At 35.8% G+C, this 19,407-nt stretch overlaps 1 protein-coding gene across 6 annotated transcripts in view; it reads right to left on the bottom strand.

Moving 5' to 3' along the window:
* The window catches only part of PTPRZ1 (protein tyrosine phosphatase receptor type Z1), a gene marked incomplete at both ends in the record, with an annotated part of 150,402 nt that overhangs the window by 19,091 nt on the left and 111,904 nt on the right, over positions 1-19,407 (bottom strand). For 2 of the 6 annotated variants that reach the window (XM_084229192.1, XM_084229195.1), the window contains 9 exons: positions 1,324-1,459; positions 3,248-3,411; positions 4,344-4,478; positions 5,037-5,171; positions 5,894-5,976; positions 8,987-9,083; positions 9,247-9,267; positions 11,874-11,959; positions 14,495-14,586. In XM_084229192.1, coding sequence (XP_084085318.1) covers positions 1,324-1,459; positions 3,248-3,411; positions 4,344-4,478; positions 5,037-5,171; positions 5,894-5,976; positions 8,987-9,083; positions 9,247-9,267; positions 11,874-11,959; positions 14,495-14,586 — 949 coding nt within the window. Of the gene's footprint in view, positions 1-1,323; positions 1,460-3,247; positions 3,430-4,343; positions 4,479-5,036; positions 5,172-5,893; positions 5,977-8,986; positions 9,084-9,246; positions 9,268-11,873; positions 11,960-14,494; positions 14,587-19,407 lie in introns of all 6 variants that reach the window. The other 4 variants (XM_084229193.1, XM_084229197.1, XM_084229194.1 and 1 more) reach the window with 3 other exon arrangements.

Raw genomic sequence — 19,407 nt, 5'->3', positions numbered from 1 at the left:
GGAATGTAATTTGAGCTTAATTTGTAATTTTAAATAGGAACATGAATCCATTCCTTCACAGTATGCAGGAAAAACGCGAGGATCTTGTTAGCGGTGATTGATGTTGATCAACTTATTTACTCTTTTTTGGTATCTTCAGACACCAGGATCACTTTATAGAGGCATGTTTTTATTTATTTATTTGTTTGTTTTTTGTTTATACATGCACTGGGTACAGTCAGAAGCGCGGGAGGGTGAGAGAATTCACCAGAGCCAGAGCAGGGAGCAGAGCAGGCAGAAGGACCGAAGGACACTGCTGAGGGGAGCAGCGGGCAGCAGGAGAGGTCTGCGCGCCATGTGGGATCCTCCTCCGGTGGCCGGGGAGCAGCCGGGGATCGAACCGGCGCCGCAGAGGCTGCGTGCAGCTTCCCAACCCAGCACTCAACCGCTGCGCCAACGGGGAGGCCCACCAGGATCACTTTAAAGATACTTTCCAATTGGTCACGAAATATATAACACTTACCTGATAGATCCAGAACTTAAAGACAATTATCTGGTGTGATAAGTTAAATTGCGTCACCCAAAAGATATGCCAAAGCCCTAAGTAGCTCAAAGTGTGACCTTACTTGTAAATAGGGTGGCTGCACATGCAATCAGCCACCCTGAAGTTGTGACTGGTGTCCTATTAGAAAAGGGAACTTTGGACGGAGACCAGAGAGTAGATAGCAGCATGAAAACGGGGCAAATCTTGGAGTCATGTTGCTGCATCCGAGGAACACACGGGGCTGCCAGAAAATGGAAGAGACGAGGAAGGATCCTCCCTTGGGGGGTTTACAGAGAGCATGGTCCTGCCAACACTTTGACTTTGGCCTTCTGTCCTCCAGAACCACAACACAATAAAGTCTGTTGTTGTAAGCCACCCGGTTTATAGAACTTTATATTGTCAGCCCTCTGAGACTAAAAAACCCCATAATACAAACTCTGGTGTATTTATTTATTTTTAAAAAGATTTGTTTATTTATATATGCAAGAACTGGGGTGTAGGCCAGAGGTGTAGGGGTGAGAGGATTCACCAGACACAGAATGGGGAGCAGAACAGGCAGATCTACTGAAATACACTGCTGAGGGGAGCAGCAGGCGTGACAGGAGAGGCCTGCTGCGCCATGTGGGTCAGCTCCCTGGCCAGGGATCAAACTCATGCGACAGTGGCTGGTGATAGCTTGGTAGCGCTGTGTCTTTAACCCCTGCACCACCAGGGAGGTCCCCAAACTGTGGTGTATTTAATCTTAGCATTTTAGTGACTTTTCCAACCTTTAAATAAATAGAATTAACATTTTATCATACCTCTGTTTGCACCAAATAATTCCTTTGTGAGCGGATATGTTTTAAGAAGCCGAATATGTTGACAGTGCCTTCATGCTGAATTTGCTGCAGCATGCTGTCTAACACAATGTAGGTGCCCGTTCTGCCAACGCCGGCACTGAAGAGAACACACAGAACTAGCTCAACATCAGGCATCAAATACATTTGAAGATCAGTAGCTATGGGCTATCTTGAAAATTAAAATCATTCCTTCTCCAGGCAAATCAGCTACATCACAAATAATTTAGCAATCCAAAGCTATAAGCAGGTTAGTAATTAAGTATACTACTTCAAATAGCAAATAAAAAGGAAAGCTTTTTATTTATAATTATTGATAGTTTTATTTATAATTATTGATAGAGTAAAATCTCCAACAGAAGTAGGTTGTTTTTCAGTTGTGGCAACACAACAGTTGTGTCAACTGTTTTATTTGTGCCAATAGCTTTCCTTTTTATTTGCTGTTTCCTTTTTTATTTGTTGGCACAAATAAAACAGTTGACACAACTGTTGTGTTGCCACAACTGAAAAACAACCTACTTCTGTTGGAGATTTTGCTCTATCAATAATTATATTTATCATGATTATATAGCATACAATGGAAATATGTAGCAGAACACAACAAATAAGCATTTCATCTGAGAAAAATGAAAGCATCCGATTCACCAAACTCTGAAGAGCAAAGGACCCCGGGTCTGTATTGCCAGGTAGACGTGTTTGTAAAGGTTTCCACATTAAAGGGGGAAAGAATTTGATAAAGTGTTCAGTTGAAAATATCATTTCAGTGAGGTTGTGAAGAATAAAGCCGAACTTCAGTCATTTCTAAAGGGCCATTATCTCTCGACTTCTTCAAAGCCGCTATTGGAGAGATAGAATTCATAGACAGGGATTTCTTTTCAAATGCTCCTACAAGTAGGAAGTGCTAGAGTGGAAAGTTAGCACCTGCTCTGCACAATAGCCCGTCCTTCTCCATTTGCTAAGAAACAATCCCTGACCTTCAGAGCTATTTTCCTTGTAGCTTCCCATTTTCCTCAGCTTATCGTCAGGCTCACGGATGAAAAAACTCAACACAGGTCTCTCAAACTTTGTCTAAGATCACTCCTGAGATAGGTAATTAGAATGTGTCAGATAAGTTGTATATCAAAGGATAACACTGTCTTGTGTAAAACACAGGCACTGCTTGGACAACAATACTGCACAAAGAAATGAATTTGATTTCTGAGGTCATAAAGCTTGATAGTGTCAGCACTCAGTAAATGTTAACTGCTATTTTTATTTTAACTGAAAAACACGAGATTAAAATCTTTACTGTATTTTTTCTTTCTTTGAACTATCATTATTTATTCATCTGTTCTATCTTGGAAATTAACACTCTGGAGCAATGACAAATTGCTAACACATTCAATATGATACAGTATTAGAAAGAACTCATGCAAACGAGAAAGGAATTTTGGTTCCAAACTGCTTATAAACAATTTAGAAGTATTTATCAAATTCTCACACTGCATTGTGATTTCTTTAATATAAACTTGATATACTAATGCTACATTAGATTATTAACTCCTAGGCATGAGCTCGTGTCTTAAGCATTTATTCCTGGACATTTGTGGTAATAAAAGGTTGTTAAATGACAAAACATCATTCTGCCTCACACAGTTAATAAGCTGAAAGCCAATTCAACAATCAAATCAGATAATACACATCGTGAAGATACTTGGTCCTTTGAAATATTCAGTAATCAAATTCTATGGCTGGCACACTTATTTCCAAATGATCGATGGTTGTGAAAGTGGGTAATAATTTCAACCCCCTCAGTGTGTGAGAGCATTCCCATTTTGGCAAAACCTCTGCTCCACTGGTTTCCTTTTTCTGAAATCCTTCGGTTTGGAAGCCCGTCTCTGAGACTCACCTGCAGTGGACGACAACAGGCCCTACCGCATGGCGCTTGGCATAGGATGCCTTTCTCACGAAGGTCAGCACTGGCAGCGAGTATTCGGGCACCCCCATGTCAGGCCACTGGGTGTAGTGGTACTGTGTGATCACACGCCCACTCGCTCTTCCTTTCTGGGAACCCTGGAAGAATCCAGACAGCAAGAACACACACACACTTGCATGAATACACACACATGTGCGAGTGCACACACCCACACTTGGGGTCTTTGGATACATAGCTTGATGTTGGTGGTGTAGGATATGCCAAGAAAGTACAGCATCATTTGTGATGGTTAATTGTATGTGTCAACTGGACTACATTCTGGTGACCAGTGGTTTGGTCGAACAGCCTTCATACCAGATGTTACTGTTAAGGTATGTGTTAGATGTGATTGATATTTAAACCATAAGAATCTGAGTCAAACAGATTATGCTCTATAATGTGAGTAGGCCTCAATCTATTAGTTGAAAGCCTTAAGGGCAAAGACAGTTTGCCTGAAGAACATTGGAATTCTCTTAAAGACTGTAACACAGAAACCCTGCATGCGTTTCGGTTGCTTTCCTGATGAATTTGGACATATGATTGCAAGATCAACTCTTATTTGACTATCCAGGCTGTTGGATACTACAGATTCTAGACTTGTAGTGTTCACAAACACTTAAGTCAATTCCTTAAAATCTATCTCTGGTTGTCAACATCCTCCCCCAACATTCCCCAACCATATATGCGTATATCTTCCATTAGTATTATTTCTCCAGAGAATCCTGACAAATACACCATTGTATTTTTCTGTATTTTCATTTTCTTATGTCAATCTCTGCTATTTTTAGTTGGAAGGGCTATTCTCACATGGGCCCCATACATTACATCTACTGCTATCACAACATGACCAATCTGGGTCCTAAGCATTTGAAAACTTAGAAGAGACATTTAGGATTGAGTGCAGTTGTAGTGAGAACTCATACTTCTTTTTAGATATATATATAGTTTACTCTGGGTTATACGACCCAATCATTTAAAAAAGGACTAGCTGTATTAGTGAACTGATGATGTCCATCCTTTGTTGACTCACCTTTTTTACCTTTGTGTTTCTGAGGGTAAAATTCCTTACAGTATAATAAGCAAGCATCTGAACACTCTTTTGAGTGACCAGAAAGTTCCCATACTCTTCACTACCATCAGCAGGCCAGTACTGGTCACATTTTCTCTGCAAAAGAGAAAGTAAAGTTGCTACTTCCATATTTCAAATAGAGTTGTCTGAAATCAGTAAAGGTCTGAGACAGTGACAGGAATGAACTCTTACTTTTCCAATTTTTTTTTCTAAGTAATTGCAAATTAGGTCTAGAGGATACCACACACCAACCCATTCTCCCATCCATCCATTTATCCACCCTTCCATGCACATATTCATAGAACTGAATGAGATTTGAGATGATCTGGTCCAAACCTCCCCCTTTCAGATAAGGAGAGTGAGGCAAGATGCAGTGTGTCATTATAGGCCCAGCATAAGAATCCAGTTCCTGTGAATTAAAATCTATTTCATTCTACAGTGTTTCTCAATGAGCTCCATTTACTTGTTCTCACAGTATGAAGAGTACATTTAAAGCAGATAGCTTTTTACCTATAATTTTAGCTATTCCCTTTAAGGACCATACTTCCTTGAAAATAATCCTGATTTGCTGCTTCCTCATGCTGAATCTATTAAAAGTAATTTAAAACATTTATAAACATTCTTTTGGGGATGTCACACAGATTACCTACATACCCTTCCTTTCTCTACCAGGTTTGTAATCATGACGATAACCTCCACGTTATGCTCCCATATCATTCTCCAGAAATCTTCAGCTGTGGATTTCAGTGGACCTTGAGCAGCAATGTAAGCTTTTGGTCTGTTGTAACCCTGAAGAAATAAATGACAGGCATTGCTTACTAACTGGTTTGTTTGCCATTTTTAATTATATTAAGGTTGGTACTTTTTCCTATAAACTTGCCAAGCTGGAGAAACTTGATAGTACTAGCAAGATAGAAACATTTTTTTTTTTCCTGGGGGAAAAAAAAAAAGAGTTCTTTTTTTAACTGAGCTCTGTAGAAATTCAATTGACACAGTGAAAATGCACTAAGTTAGTGGGCTACAGCACACAGAAAGATCCAAGAAATTCCACAAAGCTGGGTATCCTGAGGTGTTCCCAAGACTACAAAGACTGATAACTGCTTTAGTAATCAATGTTTGCTTTTTAGTCAATACCACCTCAGAAACTTTCCAGTCGGGATTTACAGATCATTTGTATATATACATCATTGTGGTAGGAGCTAAGAGGCATTCAAAATAAGCATTGGTACAGCCCTTTATTTAAGGAGATTAAAAAAAAGTCTATCTATCTGTCTGTCTGTCTGTCTATCTATCTATCTACCTATCTATCTATGTATCTATCACCTATCCATCCATTCATCCATCCCTTATACATTGAACAAGCATTTCCAGTCTGTTCTCTGTCACTGCTGATTTCTATTTTTTATTATCTATCATAAAACATGTGTTAAGCATCAAGGCATCATAAATATACAGTGATAAATTTGTTGTCTAATATAACATTCATAAACATTTAATCAAAACATACATACATCAACATAATTGGCATTGATGTAATCAGTCAGTTTGCCATCTTTTTCAGCAAGTTGGGCAAGCTTAACCCTACTATGATCATCTGTAATAAAAAAAAAATTCATGATAGCAGGGACAGCATTTTAGCATAATGTTTATTTACTTTTATAACATAATTTATCAAATACAATTAAAATCAATGCAGAAACAATTATGTTAGTAGGCATTTGAGGTATACAGAGCTGTCAAAGGTAAAGATCAATATGATAATAAGTTTTCCTGATGTGGAAGGTGAGAAGAAAGCAATGCACAGGTGTCAACACAGGTGCAAAGGACAACATGGCTATGAAGGCAGCGACTGCACTGGGTGGAGACTGGAGCTGTGAACAGTGGCGAGTCAGATAAAGCCTCTGAACTGGAGACTGATGCAGGAAGAGGAAGCAGAGAAGAAAGCAGAAGAATTTTGGGTGAAGGCTGCAGCAAACAGCTCTTTCAAGGGACGTACCTCAAGGAGGTTCTCTGTCTAGGGAGACAGGCAACAGCTGCCTAAGTTAAAAGGGGGTGCACTCTGCGCCATCAATTAAAAAGGGGTGAAAACTATGGTGATCTATACAGGGTGGACTGTGGTAATTCAAATATATTGAAATAAGAAATTTGGATTCACTTCAGTTCTACAGAGAAGCTATATTTATTTGGAGGGACTATATAGTTTGAAAGAAAAGTGTTCCCTGGAAGGAGTTTCACTGGGAAGACTATTCTTTTCAAGGATGAAGAAGTGAATGCAGACCCAACCATTACAAGTCAAAGAGATATTCTGGAATAGTAACTCCTCTGTGACCGCTGCAGCTCACAAAGGCTCAGGGAGTGTCTGCAGAGATAGATGGGTGACTGAGGAAAGATGGGTTTGGACGCCAGATGAACTGATTTTTATATCTCACATCTAATATTTTGACTTATTTTTTTGAAATCATAATTTATTCTTTTAATTGTGGTAACATTAGGATTCTCTCCATCAGGAATCACCACTGTAGGGTGCCCACCACTAAATCATCTACAGTTCACCTCCTTAGCCCATTGTGCTTCTTCCTCAATTCGTTCCTATGCCTCCCCCACTCACTTTCCCCTTTGGATGCTTCCATTCCATTGTCAGTTTTCAAGGTCATGCTTTTAACGTTGTCTTTCTCTGGTCCTTAATTTGATTTCTCAATATTCTCTTATTAGTGACACCATCAGCATTTTTCTTTCTCCTTCTAACGTGTTTCACTTAGCATTGTCTCTCCCAACTCATCCATGTTACTGCAAAATGCATGACTTTTCTGATTGCTGAGTAGTATTCCATTGTATATAAATACAACATTTTCAAAGGGTACCGCTATTGAATAAATTTTCTAGGTAGTTTTCTTCCATCTCTAAAATAACACTGTCAGTACCTATCTTGGCAAGCTTGAAGTAAGGATTTTACAGTGCCAGATACACAGTCATTCAAGAACTATTCATCTCCATCCCTCTCTCGATTACCTGCTGTGTGATTCCCCATTCAGCCTATAGAAGAAATAGTCTAACAGCAACTTCTAAGAAGCACCTGAGTTTTTTGAGCAGTCAGGATACTTGCTTCAATTGAGGAAGACAAATATGAAGCAGAGACTGTTACTGAAATAAAAGATTTTTTGGAAGGAAAAGCATTCTCTATGCTGATTATTTAAGAAAACATGATGCAAAAGGGAGGAGGAGAGGGCAGTTTCTTTGGTTTCCAAAACTATAGTGGAACCAGAATTTAAATAACCACTCTGGCAACTCCATGTTCCGCGAATCTAGGGAGACCCACGGGATAGAGAAGGAAGGATGGAAATAGAAGTTTGGGCAGGGGGACGACGAAGGTGAATTTTAGGTAATGGAATGGAATATAAAAGAATTTGAAGGAAAATTAAAAATAAAACAGATGTGAACAGGAGGTTCTGTATAAGAAGATGGAAAAGGTTGGTAATTCATAGGATTAAATAGGTAAATCTGCACTAAAGAAGTCACTTGACTGAGGAGAAAAAAAAGAAAACAGTTAAGATAATTAAGGGAAAGAAGGAATAAAATGAGAGAATAAACTAAACCTTTATAAGAGCCTAGGAACAAGGGCAAGAGAGGGAAGAAAAGGGTAAACACGGGGGAGTGGGTGGAAGGATAAAGGAAATATTATCTGGTTATAACTTCACGTGAAAATTGGTACATCTCAAGTGGAAATAGGACCACAGAATAAAAACAGTAACAGAGGGCCTCCCCGGTGGCGCAGTGGTTGCGCGCTGGGTTGCGAAGCTGCCCGCAGCCTCTGCCTGCAGCGCTGGTTCAATTCCCGGCTGCTCCCTGGCCACCGGAGGAGGGTCCCACATGGCGCGCAGACCTCTCCTGCCGCCCGCTGCTCCCCTCAGCAGTGTACCTCGGTCCTTCTGCCTGCTCTGCTCCCTGCTCTGGCTCTGGTGAATTCTCTCACCCTCCTGCACTTCTGACTGTACCCAGTGCATGTATAAATAAATAAATAAATAAATAAATCTTAAAAAAACCCCAAAAAACCAGTAACAGACACTGTAAGAACAGATTTATTGTTCATAGAGCCTGAAGAAAGAACTGGATTAAAAATTTGAGTTTGTTTTGTTTAAAAGAAATGGATGTCATAAATTGCAGAATTTATTTAAGTCGAGTGAAAAAAGACCTTATCAAGATCCTATAACAGCCACATTCAGGCACACCATGTGAAGCCTTCAGGACTTCATTTATTTATTTTTTTTCAGTTTATTTATTTATGCATAGAGGAGCTGGGGTACAGGCCACAGGTGCGGGGTGGGGAAGGGGGTGAGAGGATTCACCAGAGACAGAGTGAGGAGCAGAACAGGCAGATTTACTGAAATACACTGCTGAGGGGAACAGTGGGAGAGACAGGAGAGGTCTGTTGTGTATGTGGGTCATCTCCCTGGGAGGGATCGAACTTGTGCTGCAGTGGTGGCCCATAGCTTCATAATGCAGAGACTTAACCCCTTGCGTCACCAGGGAGGCCCCCTTCAGGACTTCATATAAAAGCACAATAACAGTAATAACAAGAGTCAGACCTGATTTAAGGATACACTTACAGGCAACGATGTTTATGTATCTGTTCTTGTGCTTATTGTCTGGGTGGTTGGAGCTGTCTGCTGTGATACCTAAGTCAACAGTACAGCTCTGTACTTCCTGTAAAGAAATTGTATGGAGACTATTTTAACATGAAGCCTTTAAAGCAAAGTTCGTCAAAATATAATGAGAATGACAAACAAAATAATTTATCCCATACAAATTTTTTACATGTTACAACTATGTCTTGGCTAAAAGAAAATGCAGTGAAATAATGCCTTACCTGGTAAAACTCTTTCAGTGTCTAATGAGGGAATGAATGCCAAAAAAGTAAAGAAATCAAATTCCACAGCACACGACAAATGAGAAAAAAAAGCGTTCATATTAGGTTTACAATGGAAAACTATGATCATGCAATAAATACATTTGTCAAATACTAACAAAACAAGAATGTTTCAAACAGTTGCATGCAAATCAAAACTTCTAACAATTTGGAACCTTAAAATTATGTAAAAGGAAAAGTCCTTTAAAAAGGGAACAGTGACAACATAATAATGAATTTTTAAAATGCAGATGAGAAAAGCATATTTGATAACATATTTTGTCATAATGTTTGAATTTACTAATATCCAAATATAATTTTATTTGTCTACTACAGCACTATTTGAAACTATGAATTAGTGATATATACATATATATTTTTTTGAGTAATTTTGAAGAGTAAACGGTTTCCTATTAGGTTGCACTGATTTAGGGTTGTCAAAGTATTAAAAATCTAGTAAAATTTTTATTAAATATACTATGTGATTTTGAAACAAAATTTAGTGTTACTGTCTACTTATTTAATTAGTAGACTACTTTTTGCTATATACATCAATACGTACAGAAAAATTATTCTCTAGTTCTTTTAAAATTAATTAAAATGCTTTTCAAGATGTTTTCTATCTAAATATATTAGCTTGGAATTTATGATTACTTAGTCTTAAGATAACAATAAGAAAGCCTCATACTTTTTGGGAAAGTAAATAACCCAGACACCACTCTGATTCATAAGCAAATGGCCCAGCCTCTCTCCAAGTAAGTTTTTAGGGTCTCTTTTGCAGCAACACATACAGACTCTAGATTTAAAGACAAGTCAATATATGAATCACTCAAAAGGTATATATTATTATCAAGTATTAAGCTAATTATTAAGTTAATGAAAAGTTCTGAATCAGATTATGAGTTAAAATCAATGAAATTAAGAAAACATACCTTTTGAGTAAAATGTGAAGTTATTTTATTAATTTAATTATTATGAATGGTTTAATAATTTTCAAAATGATTTTATATTTGTCAAATCTATAAATCTGCCTTTGGGCACTATGCCATCAATAACTTTTATTATTAATTACATATTTTTCCTTATGGTTTTTAACATTTGGAAGCTTAGACCCACCCTTGAATTTTCTCCCTCTTTCAATTTTGATTGTTTCATGTGAGCCTGATAGTATCTGTGAGTTAGCATTTTATCACCTGATAATAATGAGCTTATGGCAAAAAAAAAAGATTGATATTTTAAGTATGTAATTCTTCATATAATTTCATGTTATATAATCATTACCTCATACTTCTTTCTTATTCAATGAAGCTATGACTAAGATTTTTTTAAAGATAAAATATATTGGTTTTATATTATTTTTCATTTAACAAAGCATGACATTTTCTTTCTACTTCATTTGATTTCTTAAGGCTTCCCAGTCTACGCCATTTCCTTTCCTAAGTTTGTCCTACTTGGTGTGACTTTTGGGAAGGAATTTTGGGGTGTAATGGGAACTGGGGAATACCCTCTGCAAAGAGGGAGGTCCATAGAACACTGGGAGTGGGGGCTTGTTAGGAAGAAAGAGGCAGAAAAGCAACGTGACCTTAGAGGGGAACACAAAAAGGAGAGTAAATATCTCTTTTCTGCAGGAATGAAAAGGGGCATGCCTTTAAAATCAATATCAGAGATTAGGATTGTTGCCCTGCTATTTATTAGTTATTAATAAATTTCAATGGTATTTGATTTTATCAATAATATAAATAGAAATAAAAAACAAATAACTTCCCAAGTTGGGTGAAGGTTGTAAGTAGAAGAACTTAGTGGAAAGACTGGCATATTAGGGGATCCTCAGTAACAGTAACTTTTACTTTGGGAGTTTATTATTATTAATTCTGGGCTTATGACTCCTTATTTTGAAAAATCTGCTTAATTGTTAGTTAGTGGATGACAAATTTTCAGTAAATTTCCCTGCCCCCTTTACACAAGAGCATTTTAATATAATACTTAAAGAAAATTTAAGCATAAGTTATTTTAAAGAACAATTAAATATTATTTTAAAGAATATTTAAATATTAAGTAACAAAGACAGCTAAAAGATTTTTCACTGATTGTAAAGTCAAATTCTTTTTAAAAGAAATGCATATTTTGTTAAGAAGATGGACTTTTACCTTGTATAATAAAAGGACTATCTAAATGCGTCTGTATTTATATTGGTATAATACTTACAATTAAGAAGTTTATATATAATTTGACTAAAAATCATGAAATTTAGTGGGTTCAATATAATTCATATAATTTAGAAGATGAAAAAGAATCAGTGCTACTAATTCAGATTTAAAATAAAAAGGAATACTGGAGATCTACATTTCATGTGAGAGAATTATTACTGTTTCTGATTTTTCCACTAGTGCAAATTTTTAAAATGGACATATATATTTAGATAACTTTCTAAATACATGATAACCAGGACACATCTCCTAAACACATAGTATTCACTTCACTAGAAGTGAAAATTATTTCAAGGCTTTAGGCCAAGAAATAACCTATTATTTAATAATTTAAATTTGCTATTTTCTACATTATTTGAAATAGACATATTAAAATCATACCTCAAATTCTTCAGTAAACCCACTACTTGCATGTAAGTCTGCAACATGCTTTGGAAAGTGCTTTATTGGAATTGCTCCAATATCATCTAAGTGAATAAAAAAATTAGGTTGGAAAGGATAATTCAACAGAAATGAAAGTGCCTCTCATTTATAAAGACTTAAAAGTGTCTTTCTAAACAACTTCAGAGTTCAATTATTCCTATCCAAGCTCAATCTTATAATTCAATAAAACAATAAGCAATGATTACTAATTTTCTCTGTATTTACTATCAATAAACCCCTGCATTTTAGAAATCTAATTCCATCAGGACTCTCTTTTCCTTTCATACTGTAAAGAGAAAATAATTAATTTTCACATTAATTGTTAAATACCACAGGAATCTCACTTCTTACCAAGGAACTGCATCTCTTGATAGATAACACTTTTTTTACTTTAACTCTATAGATAACATTCTCCAACTTTAATGAGCGAGAAAGGCATGTAAAATCTGGGGGTGGGGGGAAAAGCAGAAATAGTATCTTTTCAATTTTACCATGGACTAAATATAATACAATTTCAGTTTTATAAAATTGTACAGTTTAATATCTTACAGCAGATGTTTATATTCGATAATATCTTTCTGTTTTTATAAATAAGACATTTATATGCAGACTATTCATTAAGCATAATGTCAAAAACCTTTGGGACTCTTAATCTTTAAAAATTCAAGAATTCTAACTTGAAAATATGCTATGTAAACAAAGTCACTGGATCTGTTAATTAATTGAGAAGGGGCCAAATTACTTTAACTGATTCTGTCCCTCCCTTCCCTGAAAGACTTTCTTAGATTAAACATATTTCTAGTTCACAGTATGCAATTTCACAAGTGATTTCTCTGACAAGGAAACATCAAACACATTTCACTAGAAACAGTTATTTACATCAACAGATGTTCAGGCATCTAGACCACTTAATATTTTTAAGCTTCAGTTACCAAGAATTGGTTGATTTAAAAAAAAAAAAGAATCCATCTGTTCTCTCTCTTGATGAGTATACCTGAATGCTAAAATTGAATTAGCCAGTTAGGCTTAAGAAACACTAGACAAAGGTGTAAATCCACCTTCACACCTACAAAAGGATCTTGCCTGGAAGTATCTTTCATAATTTGTCACATCTACATAAATAATTTGTCACATCTACATCATTAATTCTGGTAAATGTCCTTCAAACCCAGTGACAGCAGCCTGCACAGCTAACCTCCTTTTTAGAAGCGGACTAACTACTTTTTGTTCAAAGTCAGATATTTTGGTAATTTCTTTTATGAACTGGTCTGTAAATTAGTGAGAGTAGCCTATCTTTTTATTTTCTGATTTTATGTGAAAATGTGCATCCTCAGGTGATCGAGAGTATATCTTTGAGAGCACAGCTGGTCAAAATGAGGGGATGCCTTTGACTATTCTTCTGAGAAGTAAAATGGAAATATTGGATTTCCTGGATGAAGTTCTGATACTAGACTATTTTGTTCATTGTTAATAAATAACTATGTTGGATTTGGGGTAACATCATGTTTAATTTGTATACCCAGGCTGACAGGTATGCAGAAGAGGTCTGTTAGAAAATGAAAGGAATCAAAATGTAACAGATAACTGACAGCTGTCAGTCTCAAAATTGTGATATGTTAATGAAAAATTGTACTGTACTAAAATAAATGTATTTTACTTAATGTAAAATAGAAAAGAATAAATCAGTGGTGGTTAAAGACAAAGAGTTGCTAGGGGAAAGAGAAAAACAATCCTAATTCCTTTGCCTATTGGAAATTATAAAGGAAATGATTCTCTCTCTTTTTTTTTTAATCATAAGATTTAAGAAAATAACATTGTATAGAATTTGGGCCTCTAGCAATAATAGGTGGAATATCAGACAATTAAAAATGATCATGTAGATGAAATTTTCCTACTGTTTTCCCTGGTTTGGTGGTTCTCAATGTCCTTGTCTCATCTTCTCTCCTCTAATACCTTCCATAATTCACATGTTTCTAGAGAGTTCCTTTCTGTTACTTTTTTTCATTCTGAAATGTTATAAAATGTTAACTAAGATAATCAACTAATCAACATTTAAGACTTTTCAGGTAACTATACTTTTGTGCTCATATTTTTCTTATACTCCCACTATTTTATAGTTTTGTTTTTTTTTTCCTAATAGAGTCAACAAATCTTTTCTTATATAAAATCAGATGACTGGAAAAAAAGCAAACTTCATCCTTCTTTTTATTTTCTCCTACCCATACTTACCATATTTGTTTTGTAGGTTTTCACTTAAGTATTTGAAATGACTGAAATCTTTATTCTTAACTCTTATTTTATTGCTATACATGTTTCTGTTCTCTGACATATTACATTTCAACAATTTTACCTCATTTTTCTTATCATCTATATAGTTAAGAATGTTCAAAATGAGTGAGGACAAGGTATGAGTCTGTGTGCCCAACACATTATGGCCATAAATATTCTGGGAACACAAAAATTTACTAATCTATATTATTATAGTTGTTTACAAAGTATACCAGTAAGGAGGAATCTTTCAACATTGTGCTTTTCATTCAACATCTACCAGCTACTCACGCTCATACTTGAGCTATTACCTGAGATAGGAAAGATGGGAGTTGGAGGTGTGGATATTACTCGAGGGGACGTACTGTCCTCTAAATAAAAGTGTGCAGTTTGGAAGCATTTCCTGGAAGAGAGGAAAGCAATTGATATGAGTAGTGGCCAAGAATAATAAGACAACTTCTGAGCTGCTGAAATTTGTGACAGGAATTTTCAGATATAAAACATAAAATCAAAATCCATTTCACAAAACACAAGGTATTAAGGATCTTTATCTCAGGCTTTCAAAATTATTTCAGTTGTACTTGTATCAGATGCAGAAGAGGGAGCAGATTACAGACATGCTGCAAGCAGACATGGCATTTGAATTTGGAGTTGGTACCAAATAGTACTTTGCTGAGACACAGCACCCCAATACCTAGTTACTCTTCACTGTGGCTGTTTCAAGCGAGTCCTGCTAACATAGACAGGACCACGGTAGGGAAAAAGGCATTTCCGAAGCTATTTTCACGAAGCAGGTACATGACCATGCCCTCCTGAGTATAATCAACTGCTAACAAAATGTGGAAGCTTTGACCATGGAGGAATGAAATTCCATAGTGGTTAACACGTTGATGAAAAAAGAAGTTAGCTTTAGACCATTAGTATTTGCAGTGATGACAGACCATAAGTGAGGAAATAATGAGCATATAACCAAAAACAGGGGTGATTTTCTTTCCAACAGATGCTAGCCTTGTTGATGAGGGTTTTGGGAATGAATATATTTGGAATCAACGGCAACTATGACCTACAATGTCACCTGAATCTATTTTCACTCAAATAATAAGAGTAACATCTGGTAAGAGCACATTACAAACTCCTGAGAAGAGCAAAGAACCAACTGCTGCTAAACTCAGGCAAGCCATCCTTAATTACAAAAATTTAGATAATTAAAACTGCTAATGACACTCTTTGATATGGGTCATTGAATTTATTTGAAATTTCACTCACGAGTGGTTAAGTTTATGGAAATATCTGAGTGAAAATGCCAATCTCATTTTTCATTGAAAATATTCAAGCTACAAGGTATTTATCCTTACGAGTTTTAACATAATATTTGTTCTTCTGTGACACATTGAAATGATGATATTTTTCAGGAATCACTTGCCTGCATAAGATTTTTAAATGGCTTCCCACTGGAGTTAGAATGGTAACTACTTTGGCAAGGGCTAGCAGACCTTCCAAGACCTCAATGAATCTCTTCCTCACCTTCTATACTCCTGCCCACAATGGTCCTCTCTCCCCAGTAGAGGCTGAGTCAGTATCATCTCACGGTTTTGGCCCCGGCCCCTTCCCAATCCTGCCTGTCATGTTTTTTTTGCATTAAATGCCACTTCCTTTCCTTGACCACACTAGCTAAAAGTACCAGCCTACCCACCAAGTCACAATTCTTTGCTTTTTGCTTGCCCTGTGGCCACCAAATCCCCCATAGCCTATCATCACAGTCCATTGTGCTTCTTCAAGACTTTTTACTTTAAAGATTTTCATTAGTTGGTGGTTAGGTCGATTTTGCCATGTATTTGCTTTGTGCTTAAATCTTCATTTTTTTTTAGAAAAAATATGGGGTCATATCCTTGTGTGTAAACACAGCTCTTAATACGGTGCATTAGTACAATAGATAGGTTGAGTGATTAAATGGATTTCCAGTTGAAACTAAGTATCTCCAATCATAAGTTATTCAGGCATATCCTAAGCTCTCTTGCCTACCTGAGCTTCAAATGTGATAGCTTAAAATTTCAAAACATTGGTGAGGGACGCGTGGAATATATATATATATATAGCTAGAGAAAGATGGATGGATAGGAAAGAAGGAAGGAAGGAAGATGTGGCTGAGAGACTAGGAAGACAGCATCATCCAATAGAATAGAAAAAGGCAAATTAAAGCACATCGGCATTCAAGTTTAATATGTTGCTAATGTTTATTGTTATATCTGAGTAAATATCAACTCTTTTCTTTATAGCTGTGTAATCAAATATCTGTTGACTTAAGGAATAAATGTCTAACAATGTGTCTTGCATTAGCAAGCAGCAAAAGAGCCTTCAAAGTCATATCAGACAGCTTATGAAGTGGAAAAATTTAAATTAAAATAGTACAAGATAAATTCTGGATGAAGCTCATATGTATATTACTTAGGCATATTTTATTATTCAGTCTTACTTGGGATTTGACGTTCTACTAAAAAGGCATAGTACTACTGGGAGGCCTCCATTCTGGGTTGTAACTACCTTCTGGGATGCACAAATTTGAATTTAAATCAAGAGATTCATATTGCTTTTCATCCCGACTCTGCCTGCCAAAACAATTGTCTATGGAAAGATCATTTCTATACTGGTTGTGGAGGAGTGTTCCTTTGTTGAATACATCTTTGGTATATTTTAAGTTCTAACTCTTAAAAATGCTCTCAAAGTTTCCTTTTGTTTTCTTTAAAAAGAACTTTTTGGAAATCTCTTAATGAAGTAATTTTGCATCTTAGAAACTTATAGTTGACTCATATAAATTATACCTTAAAACATCTGGAAAATAATTCCAAGGCATATTATTTAACGTATGACAAGATTTAATATCTATAGTCCATCTGTTCTGTATAAGCAGCGAATGTCTGCACGTTTGTGTGTTAAGTGTTGATAACTACGTCTCCTGCTAATTATCACTCAGCCAAGAAGAAAAAAGTGATGACTGTTTTAAACTTGTAGATATAGGTCCTATCAATCAATGTTAATCTGATTATTTAATTTACACCTTTTCATCTCAGTAAGTATTTAGAATTAAAAGCTAGATATGTGTAATTATTATTCCTTTTTAAGAACCTTACACAAATATGAAACAATATTTATCTTTCTGCTTCGATCACAAAAACCCTAAAGAAGATTTGACTGCAATCCTAAAGACGATCCAGTGAGCCTCATTCCAAATGATAAAAAGAGGAAATGAATCCCTAGGTTGGTAAATGACAGGCCCAAGGCCACAAGGAAAATGCCAGGCAGAATGGTGAAAGGGTTCCAGATTTTATCACCTCAAATTTGTTCAGTCTTCCAGCTGTAACGTGCTTTCTCTCAAGGTTTACACAAAACATAGGGGACCACTTTGAGTCAGATAAATTAGACAAAAGAAAGGATTTGTTATACTACTTTGACAATTTTTTTCTCCTAATTAGGTTATAAAAAATTTAAATACATAAGTTTGGAAAAAACTCTTAAGGACCATGTTACTGTTAGGACTTACTGGGTCAGCATTTGATTTTCAATCCTTTCCCACAGTCTGTAGCTTCCACAAAGCTCTAAATTGTTTTCACCTTGGTTAATGAAATCATATTGTTTACAAATGTGTCTGCACTGGCATTTGAATAAGCCACACAAACCTTGAAGCCACACAACAATTTCAGGTTGGGGATTCAACAAATAATATCCTTAGTGTATTACCCTTCTGAAGAGTTACATTTTTCCAGTGAATTAACTTCAAATAGATGTGAGTAGGACAGGTATGTTAAATTTTGAAATGGATAAGGGTGATAAATTTTATCAGAGCATTTGATAAATATAAAACATTTGATAGATATAAAATTTGCCAATAAAACCATCAGCGTGCTCCAATTTTAAAGTAAGGCACTCTGTATTCAATGTACAAAGAATGTTATTTGTGAGAAAAGAGAAACATTTTATTGTTGAAGCTTAGATTAATATTTTTCAATAGGAATTTTATCTTTTTCTCCTCATAGTACAGATGGGATGACACATTAGCAGATGATACATACCAATCCATATTTTAATTTTCCATAAAATAACAAATCATAAATAAGTTGAACATAGACTTGAAATATTATATGACAGAGATGAAAAGATTCATTCTAATAGTTTCAATCCTATAACTTAAATCATCTGATACCTCTATTGAAACTCTATTCTAACACTATTTTTGTAGTTAGTCCTACTTTCCATCTTGTTTAAAATTTTTTAACCCCGTTCCCATCAGTTTTAAAAATTGGTTTGACAAGGAGAGTCAGATTAATAAAAACAAGTAATCTGAACAAAGATGATTTCAGTGTTAATAAGCCATTTGACCACCAAGCTCCACTGCGAAAAGGAAAAAAAGCAATATGAATTCTTATTGAACAAACATTTATGTATTATGTACTATGTTTATGGTGCTTTTCTGAGCTTGGAATCTTCTATAAAAAGACTCACTGGCATTTATATGAATGAGTGAGGAAAGCAGCTTTGGTTTGCATTCTGTTATGGACAAAATAGCCTCCTAACCCATACAGGATAACAAAAGCAAGATCTGTTCCCCATATTCTGCAGTCTACTCTGTTTTGTAAAGGAAGTCAAATATAAAATACAGTTGGTCATGAAAGCATTCTACCCTAGCCAACCAAAGTCCAACCACAAGCCACTCCATGCTCCCGATTGCCTCTCTCACACTTAACTTCCTCCTGCTCCCTGGTCTTTCTGCCCACTGTGCTTCTCCCTGGAATGTCATTTCTAGCTCCATGTTCTGAATATTATCCAGTTCAAGCCCTACATTTTACATTTACCCTGCCTGTCCTAGTCTATCAAGATCCCTTATTGTCTGACCACTCTTGGCAGAGATTTCGGTTGCCACGTGTATATTTTCATACAATATTTTATGAGAAATATTACTTCTAGAGAAATATTTACTTCTGTGTTTTTTTCATGGGTAATTCTCCCTCCTCAATAAGCATGAATTTCTTGATGCACTATTCTCAGTCATTTGTTGATTGATTAATTCAATTTTTGATTTGCTCCCACATTAGTTAACTTAATACTAGACCTTTGGGGATCCATCAATAAACAGTGAATACTTATGAATAAAATGAAGGAGTATATTTTGGGATAATACATAAAGAGTGATGATACAAACTTATAGGAAGATGTTGCTAAATAAAAAGTG

Source organism: Talpa europaea, assembly GCF_964194135.1.
Source record: "Talpa europaea genome assembly, chromosome: 3".
Classification (NCBI taxonomy): domain Eukaryota; kingdom Metazoa; phylum Chordata; class Mammalia; order Eulipotyphla; family Talpidae; genus Talpa; species Talpa europaea.
Note: the sequence above shows the minus strand (reverse complement) of the source record. Positions and strands in the feature narration are given on the sequence as shown.